The sequence below is a fragment of the Styela clava genome, chromosome 7 (assembly GCF_964204865.1).
Source record: "Styela clava chromosome 7, kaStyClav1.hap1.2, whole genome shotgun sequence".
Classification (NCBI taxonomy): Eukaryota; Metazoa; Chordata; class Ascidiacea; order Stolidobranchia; family Styelidae; genus Styela; species Styela clava.
In genome coordinates, this window is record NC_135256.1 from 8,160,484 (window position 1) to 8,179,756 (window position 19,273).

Below are 19,273 nucleotides of genomic sequence, written 5' to 3' on the forward strand. Positions count from 1 at the left end.
TAAACTTTTATCCTATGTGTGTATTGTTAATTTGTGTAAGACATTCATTTCAATTCATTCAGTCGTGCACTTATGAAATATGTTGTTCAAGCCAGGTTGCGGTGAACTACCTACCGGTAATTGTTTACACCTTGATTTTTTGACACCTTGCTCATTTAGTGAATTGGTTTTGTGACATGGAACCAGACGCTTTATAAAGCATGGCAGACCACTGTGTGTAGTAATATATATATAAATTTGTCTTCATTTAAACCTATATTTATTTTGAATTTTTAGATTTAAAATACTGTATTGTGTAAGTACGACTATTATTGACATAGACTCAAATTCATTCAAGCTATCGGATCAAGTTTGGTGAAGTGATACATTTTTTCTCAAATACCCAACATATCCAGGCATAGTAGAATGGCATCTGCAGGAGGAACACGGTAGGATAAATTCATGAATTATTTATAACTCTGGCGTTGTGTATGTTGATTTGCTTTGTTTTTTATAAGTTTGTATACTGTGTAATGGGATTGAATAATCTATGGTCAATGTGAAAATGTCGAGCATCATACTGACAGCATTTTTACTCATGTACAAAAAATAAAGTATTAGTTGTTTAGATTTCGAGGGTATGCTTCAAATTTTCCTCTTGTCATTGACATTACAGTGTTAACTTTATTTTTCAGTGTCTTCAAGAAGAGCAGCCCAAACGGAAAGGTAAGGACTTTTCAGATATCAATTTTAAAGTGTTACAGAATGTCGTTGAATTTAGAATGTTGTTTTTGAAGCATTCTCATAATTGCAATTAAGAATTTTAATAAGAATCTTTGACCAATAATTTTGGAGTTTGTCAAAATATTTTTAAAACATCTTTAAACAAAACTGTTGTTTTGTTATCACATAATATAACACTGTTGAGATTAATATGGACTTTTCTAATCTCAAGTATATTTGCAGATCACCGCCTATCTTGGAAAAAGGGATTACGTTGATCACATCACACAAACAGATCCAATTGGTATGAAAAAGTATAGTTTTTTCTGCACATTCACATGCTAGATTAATATAATTGTGAGATTTTAAATGCTGTTCTTGATGCACAATATACATATGTAGCCATTTAGAAGTATTCATTGCTTTTTTATGAAACCAACTCCAGGCAATATAATATAAAAAATCGACATACCGTAATATCTTGTTTTTAAATAAATAAGTAAGTCATCACTAGTTCTGAAACCTCTTTGGGCCTGGGTTTCAGAGCTGTAACCAGTTTATTTTTGATTTTAGGTAAAAAAATTTGGTATAATTTGATCCCTATTGTTATTCACAATTAAAGAGAATGCCCACATGTCTGTGTATAATGGAATTGCACAAAGGATGGTTTCAATGTGAAAATGTTAAATTTGACAATTGACATAAAGCACTAATTTCAGTTATCTTTGAAATTTGCTTTTCAGTTGAATTCATGAAATAAAAAAAGTAAAGTGGTAGCCTGACCATCTTTAATCTGTTTTGCTATATTTTTGGTTATCCCAAGAGGCAATGTGTGGCGTCTGATTGGAACAAATAAACCTAAAACACATTTATATATATATAATTTTGGAGAATGACAAAACTGATATTTTCACATACCGTACTAACACATGTATAATACATAGCACATTGCCAATGCTCCCTTATAATTATTGATCATGTCATCTGGTGGTATTTTAACTATAATTTCATTTTGTCATTGTGTATATGTTAATTAGGTGTATGTAATCTGTAAATTGTCTGTCACATTTTCTTGAGATTGAGAAAAGACAAAACCATCACATTCGTAAGGTGGTGGCATATTAAATATTAATATTTATCTTCAGATGGTGTCGTACTCATTGATCCAGAATATTTGAGAGGAAAGAAAGGTGAGATATGAACATTAATATTTCAGATTCATTTTCAAGGAATAGTATGTATTTGTTTGATATCATATGACTGTCCGAATTTCTCTGCTACTTCATTCATTTTCACACAAAAGTATTAGGGTACCTTACTTTGCATATTTCCTATGTCTTCAAAAAATTTAAGTTGAGGTTAGCAGTGTAAAAAGACAAAAATTTGAAAAACACTGTGCTTTTTTGGGTAGGGGTTAATAGATGCTTCTTTTTGCATATCATTTTCAATCTTAATATAAAAATTTTGAACTTTCAAACTGGAGTTGAATTCATCGACTAAGGGTATATTTATACTGAGTTGGATATAATGAATGAAATACTTTTTTGTAACAATTTTTTATTTCTAATATTTTAATATTGTCACAAAATCATGATTCAATTGAATTTCTACAATGTTATTTCTCTGCATTATCTATTATGTATTTGTGAATATGAATGGAAGCTCTTTTAGAGCTTTGTTTTGGGCAAAGGTGTAACACCTCTTTGTTTTCAATAAAATAGAATAATCAATAATTCTTTTATGGTACACTACAGTCTACATCGATTCCCAATTTCACACACTTTCTGATTCCCAGTTTGCTGTAAATTATCAGTCACCACTACCTGAATGATATTATTATTGATTATCAGATCATTATTATTAATTTCAGTTTTTGCAAAACTGCTATGTGCTTTTCGATATGGAAGAGAAGATCTTGATGTATTGGGATTGACCTTTAGAAAAGATTTTTATACAGCAACCAAACAAGTATGCTACTTTTGTCTTATAACTGGTATATGTTAGTGGTAAATTTGGAATTTCAGAGGAATTTCATACGATCTAAATTGGGTCTGATAATATAATATTATTGTCGTTTTTCTCTAATAAACACACAAACTGTATATATGCAATCTTGGAGAACTTATTTTCATGAAATACTTTTCATTTCTAAAATAATGTCAGTCAATATTTTCTCCCATATGCTTGTTGCGCATGATGCCACATGTGACTCAAATCATTCAGATAGGTATGTCACTAGGATAGAGACTGCGAGTAATTTGTGTGTTCAATGAACAATGAGTCTACATTAACATTGGTATACCTTGTATTTTGGCACAGACATTGGCAACAAACTCCACATTTCATCTCTTGCTTACATTTAGGACCGATAATCTATTTTTAGAGGATTACTATAAGGCTGCATTTTTATTTTTGTATGAGCATTCTCCTTAAACATGTTCTTCTCTGAACTTTATACTGTTAGCGTTTTCCCCTTTAAATCCCCAATTACCAGTTCTTGCTTTTTACAATACATGTTATTAATACTGTATATGTGACAATATTGATTTCATTCATTCATCATGCGAGCTTAACTTTTACAAACTAATGAGCAGCATGACTAATAAATAGTAGGCTACTAACAATATCTATATTTTGAATTACCATTCTGGTTCAGTACATTGTTCAATTGTTTTTTTTGTGTTGATGCAACTTCCGTCACCAGTAGACAATTCTTGTACTCCTGTGCCCTGGACCATCGTTGATCATATATATAATTTGCTATACTTAGTCTACTATACAACCAACATTTTGGATTTTTGGAAGAAACACTTTAGTTATTTCTCAAAGGTGCTATTTTGTAGGATATAATATGATCATATTTTTTATATGCCATTTTTGATTTTTTAGAATAATTTTTACAGCATATTTTCACACGGTTAAACTTTTATATCAAAATCATCCATTATTTTTGTTTTATTAGGTTTATCCACCAGAGAATGATGATGAGAAGAAACCAAAAACAAGGTTGCAAGAAAGATTGATGAAAAAGCTTGGATCAAACGCATATCCATTTTTCATTGAGGTATTTCTTTTAACAACATAATTTAATGCTTGCTTGGTAGCATTTAATGCAAAAATACTCTAACTTCTTGATTATTGTTAGTATTTATTTAAATATGGTGTTGTTGTTTTCAGTGAGTTGCTTTAGACCTTGTTGCTCAGTGTTTTTTTTAAGAAAACCAAATCAAAATATATAAATAAGGTTCACTTCACTTCAAATTCTTTTAATGGGAGAGTAGGTATTTGATATAATACATTAATGTGAATATTTCTGGAAAATTACCTTTTTATGGTGTTTCCAAGTACACATACCGGACAATCTTTGTGGTTTATAGAATCGTAAAATTATTTAAATACCCCATTTGTTTGTTTAAATAGTTTATTCTTATCACACACATTGGCAATAATATCGCTTAATCGGTACCTGAATTACTTTAATTTCATAACTGGAAATGGTATGAGATGATAGAATTCAAATGAACTTTCCTTTCCCTCTGTGGATTTTAATATGCATATTTTAAAATATATGTTAAGTTTAGCTTAGTTTAGCCCAAATGAATGTTAAAACAATTCGAAAGATAGCAATATGAGCTTCAAACCTGTAATCGATCAGTACCACACATATTCTGTATTCCATAAGTCATGTGTATGGCGCGATGGTACTATACGTAATTGGAATTTTTTCATTCGAATTTCATTATTGTATTTTTTCCATGCAGAGAAATGCTGCACTTCCTGTATGTATAAAGATAATATGAAAATGCTTCATAGATTTTGGGTTTTTTATCTTAGCAATAGTTTGTAGAAATTTGTCCACAATACCATGATCTTTCATTTCTTTCGTTTATACTATTGTATGTTTAATGAAATTTCAAATAATAGTATTCAAAAATAATAAAAAAGTCATTATATTTTGGCTGAAGATATATATATTTTTTGAAACTTTATTTCACAATTTCTCTGAAATTGATTATTTAAGATTGGTTTTTTATTTATATATATTTATAAACTAGTAGTATTTATAATGGAGAGGGAAGCCAAACACACAGCCAAATATTCCAAAGAAACCTGGTTGGAATTTTCTTGAGTGAAGTTTGTCAGTTTCACTGCAAAAAGGAAAATTTCATAGAAACTTTAATCAATCTGATTATTTAAATGTAATTTTTTTTTACTCTTTCAATATCAGACCTAATGTATTTTATGAATTGCATTGAATTTAATGATTTTCTTATGCTAAATAAACAAATGGTACATTCCAATATTTACATACATGGATAGGCTTATGCTTATCAATATTTATTACAGCTCACGACAGACCACACATGAATTAGTTATGAACTGGCAGAATCTTATCGCATAAGAATTACCATCAGGTGTCTTGACCTGACTGAAAAAATAAACAAAACTATGTTTTTTTAATGACCAGTAATCACTCTAACCCCTGACAGTTTTGGAAAAATAATTGAAACCCCGATCACACTGTCTGTTGGTAATGGTATGTTGTACTGCGATCTGTTCACTTGTACGTGTTTTGTACGTATATATTTAATACAACATTTTGGATGCATAATATTTTATTCTGGTGAAATTCTTTGAAAGACCATCTTTCATCAGCATCTTAAATTTAATCGTGTTAATCTTTTTAATCACTGTAGGATGACTGTAATTGTACACTTATAATTAAAAAAATATTTTTATTTTGGAACCACTCTTCTCCTAAGATTTTCAAGTTGACAGTTTCTCAAATTATAATAAAGTTAAGTTCATACCTTTTTTCGAATAGCGTTGATTTCAACTTTTGTTCAAACTGAAGTTTTTTGACATCATCTTCATTCTAAGAATACACTTCAAACATTTATAGTCAATCTTCAATTAAAGGAAATTAATAGTCACACACTTGAGGAAGATGCCATTGCTAAGAATGTCACAATTACAATAGTTACGTAAATTTCGTCTGTCTGTGTATTTAGATCAAGATTTATGTTGTTAGAACTTCCATGTGATTGTATTTCTTTCATACACTTAGATCCCAGCTCATTCACCATGCTCAGTAACTTTACAACCAGCACCAGGAGACACTGGAAAACCATGTGGAGTCGACTATGAGTTGAAAACATACGTTGCAGAGGAAGCAGAAGATAAACTGCATAAAAGGTTTGTTTTATTCAATTCTTATCACTGTTTTAGTATCATTGTCTTAAGCTGTTTCCACAGATTGGCAAGTACTTGTTCCAATTTTTAATTTGAGTATCAGATATGCAACAGTCCAAAACATGAACATGTTTTTTTAATTTTTAGGTAAATTTTCATATATGAAATTGACATCACTTGATGGAAGACTTCTTAGAATGTCATACTTTTATAAAGCAGAAATGATTCCCTCTTAACCATTCTCATTATTTTTCAGAAATTCAGTAAGACTGGCCATACGAAAAGTCCAGTATGCACCAGACAAACAAGGTCCACAACCTACTGGAGAAATTAGAAAAGATTTTTTAATGAGCGACAAACCGCTTTGCTTGGAAGCGTCATTGGACAAAGAAGTGAGTGATTTGTTTTGTAAGACCTTTCCCTATTTTTGAATCATGTATTCTATATTTAGCATTTATTTCAATATTCAAGAGTCAGATTTGTAAACATAATCCATTAATGGCCCGGCATGACCTATATTAAAAAAAAACATGTTTGAGTTGGCTTTGTAGATCAGTATTAATAATTGTATGGCCAAAATAGTACTGGGAATTTCAAAGAGAAATGATCTTAAGTGTATTTTAAATGGCCTGTGTATAAATAATGTACCATAATTTTGCCAATATGTTATTTTACTTTATAGACTTTGACACAAAATTTTAAAATAAATAATAATATAAATTCATCAGACTGCCAAGAAATAGAATCTCAAGACAGTAGAAAGTATGATGGTTTGTGAACTGCTCTGTTTCAGTTTGATATACATGATTGAATTTCTCGACCAGAATACAATATATCAAGAAAAGAAAATCAATAGCACAGTCCCTTAGGGAGAACAATGTTAGGATTGGATTTGCTCATGACATTTCACTGAAATCACTATAATAACACTATCTGTGTAGAGGGTCAACAAAAATTTAATTGATCAGTTTTGATGGATTTTTTTTTGTATTTATTATACCAGTCTTTTGTTACTATCAGGAATGGTTGGATTTGACTTTTTATCTATTCCAAGTACATTCTGGAAATATATTTTTGGTATACAATCTTAAATGCGCAATAAACTTAAATCATATTTAAATGAGAAATGTATTAATTTATTTAAATAACTTTTAAAATTCAAATATCATATTCATGTGAATAAAATCATTAATGTATATAGATTTAATGACTTGGGTGGTTTACAACATCTTCTCATTAAGAATTGAAACTTAATTGTCAATTTATAAACTTTTTCTGAAAATTTGCCATAAAGTGTTTGTTTTCATATAGTTAATATTGCCAGCATGTCACAATCATTTTATGCTTGAAATGTTAATTGTTCTGAAATTTGCATTTGATTCAGAGTTGAAAAACTACAACAATCTATCTAATTTATAGTTTCATTTTGAAAAAAAAGCTTAATTTATCACTTATTACAATTCGAACAATAAACTCCAATGCTCACAAAACTGAATTTTCTTTATATTTGTGATTTAAAAAGTCATACTGCGAATATCAGGTTTTCAACAATATGATTCTCACAGACGTTCCTTACCGTTATTTAATTTCCAGCTTCCCTGGTTTCAATTTACTGGCATCTACTTCCTTCTACGCACAAAGTTATCATATTCGCTCCCAACAATATGAAAGTCTTATGGTAGTATTTTGTTAGGTCCATACCTGAGTTTTTTGAATATTCATATAGAAAATTTATTTACGGAATAAAACATGATATACTCGGCATGACTGTACTGTTTCCTGGTCCCTTAGGCTTTCTGGTGTAATTTCCTAAAATGCACAACTGTTTTCTGACATTTTAGCAATATAATACTTATGTGTTTAATGTTTATATTTAGTATCGTCTCATTCAAGTATCCCTGTAACATCAGTTACGCAGACATCTATCTGTAGTAACAGATAGGAATTATATGTAATGCATACCATGCTATTCGTGTCTCATATTTATTTCTGTGAAACCTTTTTTAAACTTTATTGTTTGAATATGATAGTGCATGGATTATCATACAATCACTACACCACAAATCTCCATGAGTTTATCTATGTGACAGTGTTATCACTAGATTGTCGTTGGCCATGGGCCCATGACAATCGAAAAACCTCAAATCTGCACAGTAGGGAAACTATTAAGTAGATGTAAAATTCCACAAACATAGATATTTTATGGAAAAGGTATATCTGATCTTTTTTAATATTGTATTCAAATTATTCAATCAGCTAATAGGTTCCCAACATACTGGTTCATACACATACTAAACTACATATACATTTTCTATTTCAGCTATACTACCACGGAGAAACGATCAATGTTAATGTTCAAGTTACAAACAATTCATCAAAAACTGTAAAAAAAATTAAAATTTTTGTTCGACAATTTGCAGACATTTGTCTTTTTTCAAGTGCACAGTACAAATGTCCTGTTGCGTCTATCGAAGCAGAGTAAGTTACTTATCAGTTTGTTTTTTCTTTCAATTTCAGAGTGTAACTAAGCAATAAACTGTTGATATGCACCCATAAAGGAAATTAGTTTTTCTTTTATTAAATTAAGCTAATTGAAATTTTCGTTTTCAGTTAAATTCATCATATTTATGAGTGGTATACTCTTCATGACTACATATTCTAAATCTTTCAATAAACTTTTACAGTGACCAGGTTGCACCAAGTTCGACACTGTGCAAAGTATATCAAATCTGTCCGATTCTAAGCAATAATAAAGATAAGAGGGGTCTTGCTCTTGATGGACAATTGAAACACGAAGACACAAATCTTGCATCCAGTACAATGTAAGAGGATCAAAACCTAAAACTTAATTTGTCCATTGTTGTTTGCCATATCGTGACTTCAAATAATGGAGAGTAGTGCTATGGTTATTTGGGTCATTGATTGGGCAACTGTTTTATATTCATGTCCATTCCAAGCCAGTAAATGCTTGTGTAGAAATTTGTTTAGAACATGGAAAGTGGAATTTATGTGTTAGTTTGTTCATTGTAGATAAGAAGTGGGGTTGGATTGCTTTCAGAGTTACTAATTATTCAATAGAACTATAATGAAGAAAACATATAGAAGGAAAGATTTTGACCATGTGTTTCGTCTTGCCTGATACTTTGTGTGAATATTTTATATATTGCTTGCTCGTTGCTTGTGTTAACATTATTTCAATTTTTCAGAATAAAGGACGGAGTTCCCCGAGAAAATCTTGGCATCATTGTTCAGTACAAAGTCAAAGTTAAACTTGTTATTGGTGGTCTTGGCGGGTTAGTTTTTTGTTTTAGGCTATAAAATTAAAATTTTTATGTTGATGGTAAAAGCATTCATGCCCCAAAGGAGATTTACTAGCATAGATGCTAAATTTTGATTTGTGTTTGAACTTGGAAGACAACATTTGCGTACTATTTATTGTTGACATTTGTTACATTGGACTCGCTCATGTCTATAATTTCATATTTTGTATTATAACTACGTCTTTCTTTGAAATTTATGCTTTTAAATCCTCCATAATAATGATAAGTACGTCATTTTGGAAACATCCTACGTCTCTAAACATTTTTTATGTGAATTTCATACAGAACTTAATATTGCCAAATTAATTTTGTTGTTGAGGTTGCCTCGATTCTTTGAATTGTATGCATGAACGTCAGTGAGATCATTTTACATACTGCAAACGCCCATCAAGGATATTCTATTTTATTAGAATCAAGTTAATCAAACCACCAATTGATATGACTCTGTTGGAACTTGAGTTTTAGACCAGTCATGTGCAACAGAGCGTGGCCAATATTTTCATTCATTTTTTTAATGGGAAATACTGGGAATTTATAACTTTGTGTTAGATTTCAATTACAATATTCTTTCACTTTTCAATCGAAATAGATTTCACGAATGATCTGTTTTTGTTGTTACAGTATTAGAATTTGTTCTTTAGTAATAGAATTTCAATTCAATTCTTGCGCCAGAGAAAATTGAATCTAGGAATTCAGAGTAAATAAACTCTGGAATAAATGCAAGTAATTCGGAAATTGTTCTAAGAATTTAAATAATTACAACTTCTGCAGTGTAATTATGGTTTTATGAGTAAAGTTACATGTATTGATTTTGCTAAATGGATCCTGTTGGATTATTATATTAACAGATTAAAACTAGGATTGCACCTGACTCTTTGATCAGATTTAATTATGCTTTTGCTTTTATTTAGTTATGCACAACCGCGTCCCCTATATTATTTCCATTATTTAGGGCATATACCAGTTTATGATCAAGCAGTCTTGTATGATTTCCTCACTGAAAAAATTAGTAATGTTATCTTTAGCTGGCAATGTATATGAATCTGAGAGATAAATTAGCTCCTTACTGCGCACATAACTGGATGACAGGCATGTTTCATCATATCATAGGGCTATCTTATTAACTTTCCTATTTCCAGATCAATATAAACTATTAACGATTTTCATATGTAGCTGGTTTTATAAGTTATACAGTACCTTTCATGTTTCTGTAATTTTATTCCATACAGAGAATGCAGTCTTGAATTACCAGTAACTCTGATGCATCCCATGCCCGAACCTGAAATTGATTCGAAGGATGACAAATCTCTACCTACGTCAGAGTGTGACAAAACAGAAAACCAGGCTGATCAAGCATTGGAACCCAATCTTATTTCTTTCGACTCTAAGTAAGTTGATTGATGCATGTGGTAAATTGCATAGATCGCTTGGCCATGTACTTACATATAAATTTGAATGACAGTCAATTATGAATACAGTCAATTTTTTCATCATTCAAACTTGGCCATAGATAGATTTGTTATCATGACTGATAATGTAATTATTGTGTATACACGTAGTAGCATTTAGATATAAGCAGCAGATGCTATACTTGCTATACAATGCTAACCTTAGTCAATCACAAACTAATCAATACATGTCTGCAGTTGAGACATTGTGTTAATTTTCCTTCAATTTTTTGCTGAATTCGATTGGAAACTAGAGCGCAGCCCGTAGATTGAAGAATTCAGGTGCATTTTGTATATCTTTTTCGCGTCTGGGAATAGGGATGTCCATATCTAATTTTCTAATGAAATGACCCTTGTATTTATAATTGTAAGGCACATAGCTTTGTCCATTAACAGAGAACTGTGGTTCATAATGTAGTTCCTGATATAGATGTACAACTAGTAATAAATCGAACATCATTAAGCCATTTTAACTATCTACAGTAACACTATTTTGGAAAGATGTAGAAATGAAACAATTTCAGATTTTTTTCGGAAAATTTTCCATGAAGATGAAAGAATAACAAATTTTGTACAAAGGTTCAAGCCTTTTAATTATATTGAAACTTCACCCATTCGTAATATGTCATATAATGAAGAATATTAGTTTGTAATAGGAATTATGAAACAGATACACTTCCAATTCTCGAGAATTTATTTATCCCAAATTTTAAATATTGAGCTAGTACTATGGACATCCCAATCCCAGAAATTGAAAACTAGAACTTTGTTTCACCTACTTTTCACAATTGAATGAACAGACGAAGCCAAAAGTTTGTGGGTTATTCACCTACCATTGTTAAGAAGAGTCAGGATCTTTCAATTTCTGGATTCTGTTTGTAAAAAAATTGCGGAATTCCGTATTTTTGGTCAAATTGTCCAGTTTCAGTGAACGATTTTGACTATCTCCTAAAAGCTGAACTTGATCAAGACATGTGTTCCACTTCACCCAGAGTGTAGAATGTCGATGAACCTACAGCATTTCCAACTCCAGTTGTTTGGCATATCGCAGAACTATTATCTTAAGCCTTCTCTAAAATAAAAATACATGAAAAATAATGTTAGAATGAATCACAACCGGTAGACAAGACGTAAATGCCCCAGTAATCAAAGGTGTTAAAGAAAAATTATCAAAATGAGAAACTTCAAGTACAAAATCAGTGTGGATCGGAAAATATTCTTCAATTTACTATATTGTCGGCAAACACATAAAAAAGACAACCTAAATATGTGTGTATGTATCGAAAAGATTCTCCATTCACTCCTTGCTTCGGAGCCCACATTTTTTGTTACTCTACTTCTGCTTGATTTTAGATTTAGAAAGGCATTATTTCAATAATTTAGTTTATTTTTTGGAAATTTACTTCTAGATCTAGTTTAATGCGTAACTTAACCTACTTGCTGGTGGGGAAAAAAAATTCAATATTTAAATTTCAGAGTACTGATGCAGCAGATGCTGATTAATCTTTGTATTTCACTGCATGATGCATTGTAATTTTACTAAATGTATATTTCTAATCTCCCGCTTGGTTTTGGATGTTTTTATATGTATGATGGATAGATCATAATGTTAGCAGCACGGTCGCATGTCTCGCATAATCGCAAGCAAGCCTTCGTATCGTCGAAAATTTCATTATTAAACTTAGTGTTTGACATCTCAGGTCACTTCTGCGACCCATAGTTCCGAAGTCCATGTCTCATCGACGAATCTTGTCTACCGGAATTCAAACATGTGTTCTCGGTTTGTGCGATATGCCCGAGGTGACTTCCCAGCTTTCGAGAAGTTTACCTAACCAACTTCATTCAAGTATTGTATATTTGGTGCTCCCGAAGTATTAGTTCCAAGATGGCACACAACCTGAACATAGTATGTGTACCAGGTTGGGGTTGTTCAGGTTGTGCGTCATCTTGGTACGAATAATTCCGGAGTGCCGTATATTTGTGTCTAGAGTTGCTCTTTTTTCTATGTTAAACTAATATTTGTTTTTCTTTTCTTGCAACAGAGAACCAGATGATATAGTTTTTGAAGATTTTGCCCGCATGCGTTTAAAAGGAGATCCCGCAGGTTTGTAATAAAAAATAGACATTCACTGTTACTTGTGGCATATTTTATTGTATATGGTACATAGAGCATCCTCATGTACAAATTGTAAATAAAAGCATTGTGGTATTGTAACATTTGTGAGGGTTACTAAAGGTTTCTAATAGTTTTGATTTTCGCGTTGCCAACGATCATTGGCAGCAAAAACCCCCATGGCCATCTTTATTTCAAACAAAATAACTAAATATGAATTGCTGTTATTCTACTAATTTTGCGGCTATTATATTTTATTTAATTATTTAGCAGTGAATGGTTACCCATCCAATCTTGCACCAGTTAGCAATGGTTAGTTCATTGGACCTAACCATGTTGGCTTAACAACTTAGGCTCAAATCCCATGCAGTTTTGAATTGTACTGATGTTTGAATTTAACTCTGGGAAGCATTCTACTATTTGACAAGATTTGTCTTCATTTTTTGTTCTAGTTTAATGGAATGAATATTTTACTATTCATCGAGAGTGCCGCCACAACTGAATGGACTCTATCGCTGCATGAATGCTATACAACAGCTCGTCGTGACTGTATTGTTATCCATTGTGTCTTGCATAATTGTTTCATCATTTAAACGTCTTCATGTTTGTTAAATTATTGGCAGTAGTTAAAATGGACACAATTTGTACATAGATCAGAGTTATTTTTACTTTACAAATTTAGGCAAAAGTTTTTTTTTTCTCTGTTCTATGAAACTTTCTAAAACTCAGGGTCTGTTGTTCACACCCAGTTCTTCAGTATAACATGCATGACAAACTATAAAATGATAGCGGATTTATTTTATCATCTACATGCTATGTGACATATATTATTTATGCATGTCTTGTAGTGTGAGTAGGCATGGTCCATCTACAGCTTATACACAAGTATTACAATGGGTTCCTACTTTGTAAACTTTATGTCCATGGGAAACTGTTATGAACTTTGTGCCAGGCCAGATTTGGGGCCTAGGTAAATAACGAGAATACTGAATTTGACACTTGTTGAATTTGCAGTAAATATCGTAGTGAGGTTTCAGAATGTCTCAAATTCACATTACATACACATTGATTGAACTCGCATTCTGCCCTACATCTGTCACAATTATAGGAACCTTAATTTGGATTAGTCGAGTAACCAAATTTTTTTATTTCAATATTTATTATATTTCTCATAAATACTTGATGAAAACAACCACTTTAGTTGTTATAGCAGAAAGCTCACATTGTTCTTATGTTCTGCCCTCCTTCAACTCGCCTGAGTGAGCCATGTGAAGAATTTGTTCAGAAAGATTAGGCATTAAAATGTGTTATATCCTTTTGCACTTTTTATCAATTTGGAATCAATATCGGAAATGAATTGCAAATCAGAACTTTTCATTATTGAACTATATTAACACATCATTTGCTCTATAAAAGAATGAATTTGAATGTACTGTATTTAAGAGCACCTATTTCTGTTTCTTGTATGGTCTTTTATATTTCTCTTAACAAGAAACATGATTGCTGCATGTGTATTGTATTATTTTGTTCTTTTTATTTCTGCCCTATTATTTTTCTATGATTTGTCTCTTCGATAAATAACTAACAAACTTGCCGAGTCTTTAATACCTGGCATTCAGTATATTTTACATTTGGCAGTTTTTTGCTTTCCATAAGGGCTACAAAAGTTGATAGCTATTTACACATTTTTTCGTTGCTTTGCAAAAAACCTCTTCTCCATGTCACAGAGAGCAATCATGTATTACGTCATTCAAAGGAAGTTCCTGTAAAATTAGTCCATATTCAATATATTATTTGATCATTAGAAGAATAAAGTTATCATCTAATGTGTCCAAAGTCAGAATTTCGCTGGCGCCACCAATCATTAATGGTAGCATTTGTCTTACTTACACAAGGTCTCTATCATGACTCCATGACTTACTTTTTAAAGATTTAAATCAAAAATGAAGCAGTGGATACTATTAGATATAAAATTCCTTTTTTACTTTGATCGAAATTTTTGTTGGTTATATATTCATATAGTTCCCCCTGCTGGCTGCTCCACATTGATTTGGCGTCGGTTAGATTGTCATATTTTTGTTCCGTCTATAAGTGCAATGAACATCCTCAGACTTTTTTCTTGCTTTTATTATTCAGAAACAACCTAAATCGATTTTTTGCATCTGTTTTCCGGCTACATTTCTTGAAACCGAGTTCAACTTTCCTTACTCAAGCTGCGGAGGAGCTTGTTGATAAAGTGTAAACTTCATTTAAATGAATTCGAAAGAAGTATAATTTGTTGATCATTGTCTTCAGTATAATAGTTTATATGTATGGTTTCCATCCTTATTATTAGTTAGACAAATGTTTTGATATCTTTTATCTTATGAAAAGAACTTCTGGAAAGCAATTGTACAATCGATTTGTCATTTTTCTATCTTAATAAAGAATACTATGATTTGATGTTGATTCGCTCACAAAATGCAGTAACCCTTTTTCACTTTTGTTGTTGAAGCTTTTGACATTAAGATGCTTCAATTTTTTGTCGCTTTGTATGTATTATTTTATTTGACATAACCATGAGAACTCAAGTAGATTTTTGTCAATTTCACAGAGGATGCCAGGAGGTAATGTTGCCCCAAAATGTCTAATAATCTCTCTGTTTTACATCTGTATTTGAATCTATTTCAAATTGTGTATCATAGTGCAATTCCTAAACCATTTTGATTTTTGAAAATCTCTAATTGTTTGGTAAAATTTCCAAATTTAAGTGTAATCTTCGCTGTCCATAATTCGCTAACTTCCCTATTTTAAAAACATGTATCGAGTGTAGTAGCAGCGCACTTAATGGTATATGTTGTAACAAGGGTCCATTCTTGGTTGAATTTAATTGAGCATATTATCCTATTATATATGGTTATATAACCATGTCTTGCTTAACAATTTGAATATTTATTGTATTTGATGTTTGTTTCTTTGTTATGATTGCTTTCCAAGAAGGTGTTTTACTATTTCCTGTGTATAATATCATAAACGTGTACATAGAAATTCATTCTTAATATAAATGCTGATAATAATAGGCAACACTTGTTGGAGCTTATTTCATGATACACAGATTTCAGTATACAGCAATGATTTTCTTATATTGTGTTTTGCGTTACAGTATATTCATCGTTCAAACTTTTCAAGGCGTATGTTACAATTGCTTATATGAAAAAGTTTGAAATTGCTGCAATGGAAACTAGAATATTCTGTACCACATTAATCGTGTGGTAATCAGGATTCCTTGTTTGATTCTTTTGCCACACTGGTTGCACCTTCCTATTCTAATAATATCAATGTTTTCGGTGTTGTACCTATTGATGATATTGTATTGTGTATTATTATGACTTGTTATTTGGAGCCAGATATTTTAACATGTTTTTGTGATTTAAAATTAAGAAAAGACTGCAAATCTTTTGCTCTCTCTACTCGTGAGTATTAATGGCTCCTGCTTGGGTTATAGCTTGTAATCAGCTTCATAAATGAAGCACCATGATTTGTATTGTGTCTATAGCATAAGTATGTCTATTGCACTTTACTTAAGATTTTCGTGACTACTTGATTACTCAAACACTCTTCGGGAATTGTGACACAGAATAATATGCCAACACATTCATATTGCATGTAAATTGTTGGTGTTGACGAAGAAAACAAACGTTTTGTCGACACACCCTACAACAATTTTTATTCCCAAGTAGCCAAATTTGAATTTTGTCCAGTCATGGATAAGGTGCCATTAGTTGTTTATCGGACTCACAGACACTATAGAAAATATTGGTGTGCGCAGGATAAGTTCGGCGCAAATCGATTCGTTCATAACGACCGAGATTTCCAACGATTCGTGTTTTGTCACCAACTCGAGTGAATCTCTCCAAGTTGAGAGTCGGCCCTATTCAAAATCTAATCCAGATCCAGTACATTCCGTTGAATCAATATTACGGGACAGAACAGAGTGTTATTAGCAATATTTTGAGCAGCCATCTTGAATATAAAAGAAGCTTCAATCCAATTAGAACAAAAAATGAAACTTCTATCAATTTTTTCACTCTAGGTGTTGTCATTTTGCTACGTTCACGAATCCTGTAACTTCGAAAAATGCTCATTGCTCACACGATTTCGAAATGCCGTTTGAGATTATTTCGACACCTACACAACTTGCAGACATATCACTGGGGTGTTTTCCCTCCGATATCCAGTTAAAATTCTGTGTGAATTAGTCAGCTTTCTTTTTGAATTCACACTTACAAAATAACTTAGGAAATTAAATTGCGTTGATTGATTCATACATATCAAATAACGCAAACAAATCAATTAACACGGACAAGTAGAAAAACATCACAGCACCGTGTATATAAATATCACAGTAAAATACCATAATATCAGCAAAAATAACAGGTAATATGAATCAAATTCACAGGCAAAATAAATGCTCGTATGAATCAAGTGCGTTCATCAAAAATATGCAAAGTCAGTAAAATGTTGAAAGTAATTGGAAGGGATGTCATATAAAGCATGCACACATGATGTAATATACCTAATAATTGAAGAAAGACAGCAAAATTGCTGAATCTAATAATGGCCCCGACACCATAGGACTCAAAAAAGGGTTTGTCATAGCCTAAATGTCCTCTTTATACAAGAGGCCATAAGTGTAGAATCTGAGATAGCCCGTGCCGCACAATCGTGTTTTAGGCCAGTATAGTCTAGTGCAGTGGTTCCCAAACTTTTTTGACCATCGCCCCCCTACAGTAGTTTATACAACTTCATCGCCACCCCCCCCCCCACCCCCCCCCCCCCCCGCCCACGCACTACAAAAAAATGTAAGGTTAGAAACGAATATATTACAGACCAAATAAGAGGACAAATCATAATTTATAGTGTTTTTAATGAGATAGATGAGCTTAGTGTTCTTCAGCGAGGTTTTTATTATATCTAAAATTACCCCGTTTACTGGTGGAAAGGCGATTTCGTTGTTTTGATAGCAATAGTAGCACGGCTGAAAACCCCTTTTTTACCATATGTATATATAATAGGTCGGAAATGAAAGAATCCAGGGTTCTACCTCCTCAAAATCTGCCGCGTACTCTTGCCTTATAGCATTTCACTCCCTAAATTCACCCCATTCACAATAAAATAATGAAAACAAAGTTAATTTTCCAAAACTTATAAGAATTTTCGTACATCTCATTCATTCCTACAGCCTGATGACTTGCACCAAAATACTTCGGTAAGCCGTGGCCGACTATCGGCTACGGCCCAGGGGTCGGCAAATTTTATGTCATTCGCAGGACAAAATTCAGGGTTCCTAGTCTTTTGCGGGTCGCATATATTTTTTGAAAGTTAAAAACGGAACAGCGCGCGAAAACTGCGACAATTCGTGAACTCAACTCAGTCGTCTTATTAAAAAAATATTACAATGACATTTAATATTGCTGCATCACGCTGGATAGCTTTACGACGCCAAGATTGGAACATTTTCTGAATGGGAATGGTTAAACGAGTTCAATAGAATATAATAATATTTAGTCCAAACGTGTCTCACGATAAATTCTGTTACGTAAAAAATGAATTTACTCCTCGAGCGTAGATTATAAATAAAAAAAATTCATCGTCAAAACCGCCGTTTGGATGTTTCCCCGGGCATACACTTCCTTGTTTACTTCGTGACTATGGCCAATCAGCAAGATGCAAAAAACGTAACAATGCCCCCTTTTGCATTCGCTCAGACACATTCACTCAAACAGATTTTCAGGCGTGGTCGTGAACATTACCTCATTTTTGCGTTTTTGTATTATTTTCGTTAGTTTTTAGTTGTTTTTCGTAAATTTAAATATAAATCAAATGAGTCAATGATTACTCTGTCTTTCTATGAGTTTCAGTTTAAATACAGTAATCAAAAGTTAGTGTAGAAATAGCTGTGATAGACCAGGCAAAAATTCTTTATCGGTACTTTTAAAAAAAAGATTGTTGAATGGTGTGTATTAGAATGATGATTTGTTGAAAATTACACAGTATAATTTATCGCTATAAGACAAAAATGGTATAATATTTTCGTTAGTTTTTAGTTGTTTTTCGTAAATTTAAATATAAATCAAATGAGTCAATGATTACTCTGTCTTTCTATGAGTTTCAGTTTAAATACAGTAATCAAAAGTTAGTGTAGAAATAGCTGTGATAGACCAGGAAAAAATTCTTTATCGGTACTTTTAAAAAAAAGATTGTTGAATGGTGTGTATCCCAGTGCAGCAGGACTCTTGAATTGCATATTAGAATGATAGTTTGAAACAAATATTCCATTATACAGGCAACAACTCGCGAAACCACTCTTAAAATAAGCACCGGAAATTTTAAAATGGTAAAATATAGGTAAAATTTTCCGTGGTCAAAGGTCGCGGAAAGGTCCATTCAGTGAACCGTCCCGGGCCAGATTATTTTACTCCGGCCGTATTTTGCCGACCACTGGGATACACAAACCG

The 19,273-nt window shown here is 32.0% G+C and overlaps 1 protein-coding gene across 4 annotated transcripts; it reads left to right on the top strand.

Moving 5' to 3' along the window:
- Window positions 1–276: 276 nt before the first annotated feature.
- LOC120328475 (beta-arrestin-1-like) lies at window positions 277–16,225 on the top strand. 4 transcript variants are annotated; one of them, XR_013477408.1, is made up of 15 exons: window positions 277–428; window positions 675–705; window positions 946–1,006; window positions 1,848–1,892; window positions 2,573–2,670; window positions 3,665–3,766; window positions 5,771–5,898; window positions 6,152–6,287; window positions 8,216–8,373; window positions 8,580–8,717; window positions 9,102–9,188; window positions 10,445–10,603; window positions 10,918–10,945; window positions 12,706–12,767; window positions 13,229–16,225. XR_013477408.1 is itself a non-coding variant. In XM_039394983.2 (14 exons), the coding sequence occupies exons 1-14, from the start codon at window positions 406–408 to the stop codon at window positions 13,231–13,233; spliced, it is 1,233 nt and encodes a 410-aa protein (XP_039250917.1). In that variant the 5' UTR covers window positions 277–405; the 3' UTR covers window positions 13,234–16,225. The 4 variants fall into 4 exon arrangements, 2 of the variants coding, with proteins under 2 accessions (XP_039250917.1, XP_039250916.1); XR_005567657.2 differs by having other exon boundaries at window positions 14,913–16,225; XM_039394983.2 differs by lacking the exon at window positions 10,918–10,945.
- The last annotated feature ends 3,048 nt before the right edge of the window (window positions 16,226–19,273 follow it).

What these genes read in the sequence shown, in the direction of transcription:
- LOC120328475 (XM_039394982.2), top strand. Translation starts at nt 406, where the DNA reads ATGGCATCTGCAGGAGGAACACG. An exon ending in GAAGATAAACTGCATAAAAG is followed by an intron (nt 5,899 to 6,151) that starts GTTTGTTTTATT and finishes ATTATTTTTCAG; the next exon opens with AAATTCAGTAAGACTGGCCA. An exon ending in AAGCGTCATTGGACAAAGAA is followed by an intron (nt 6,288 to 8,215) that starts GTGAGTGATTTG and finishes TTTCTATTTCAG; the next exon opens with CTATACTACCACGGAGAAAC.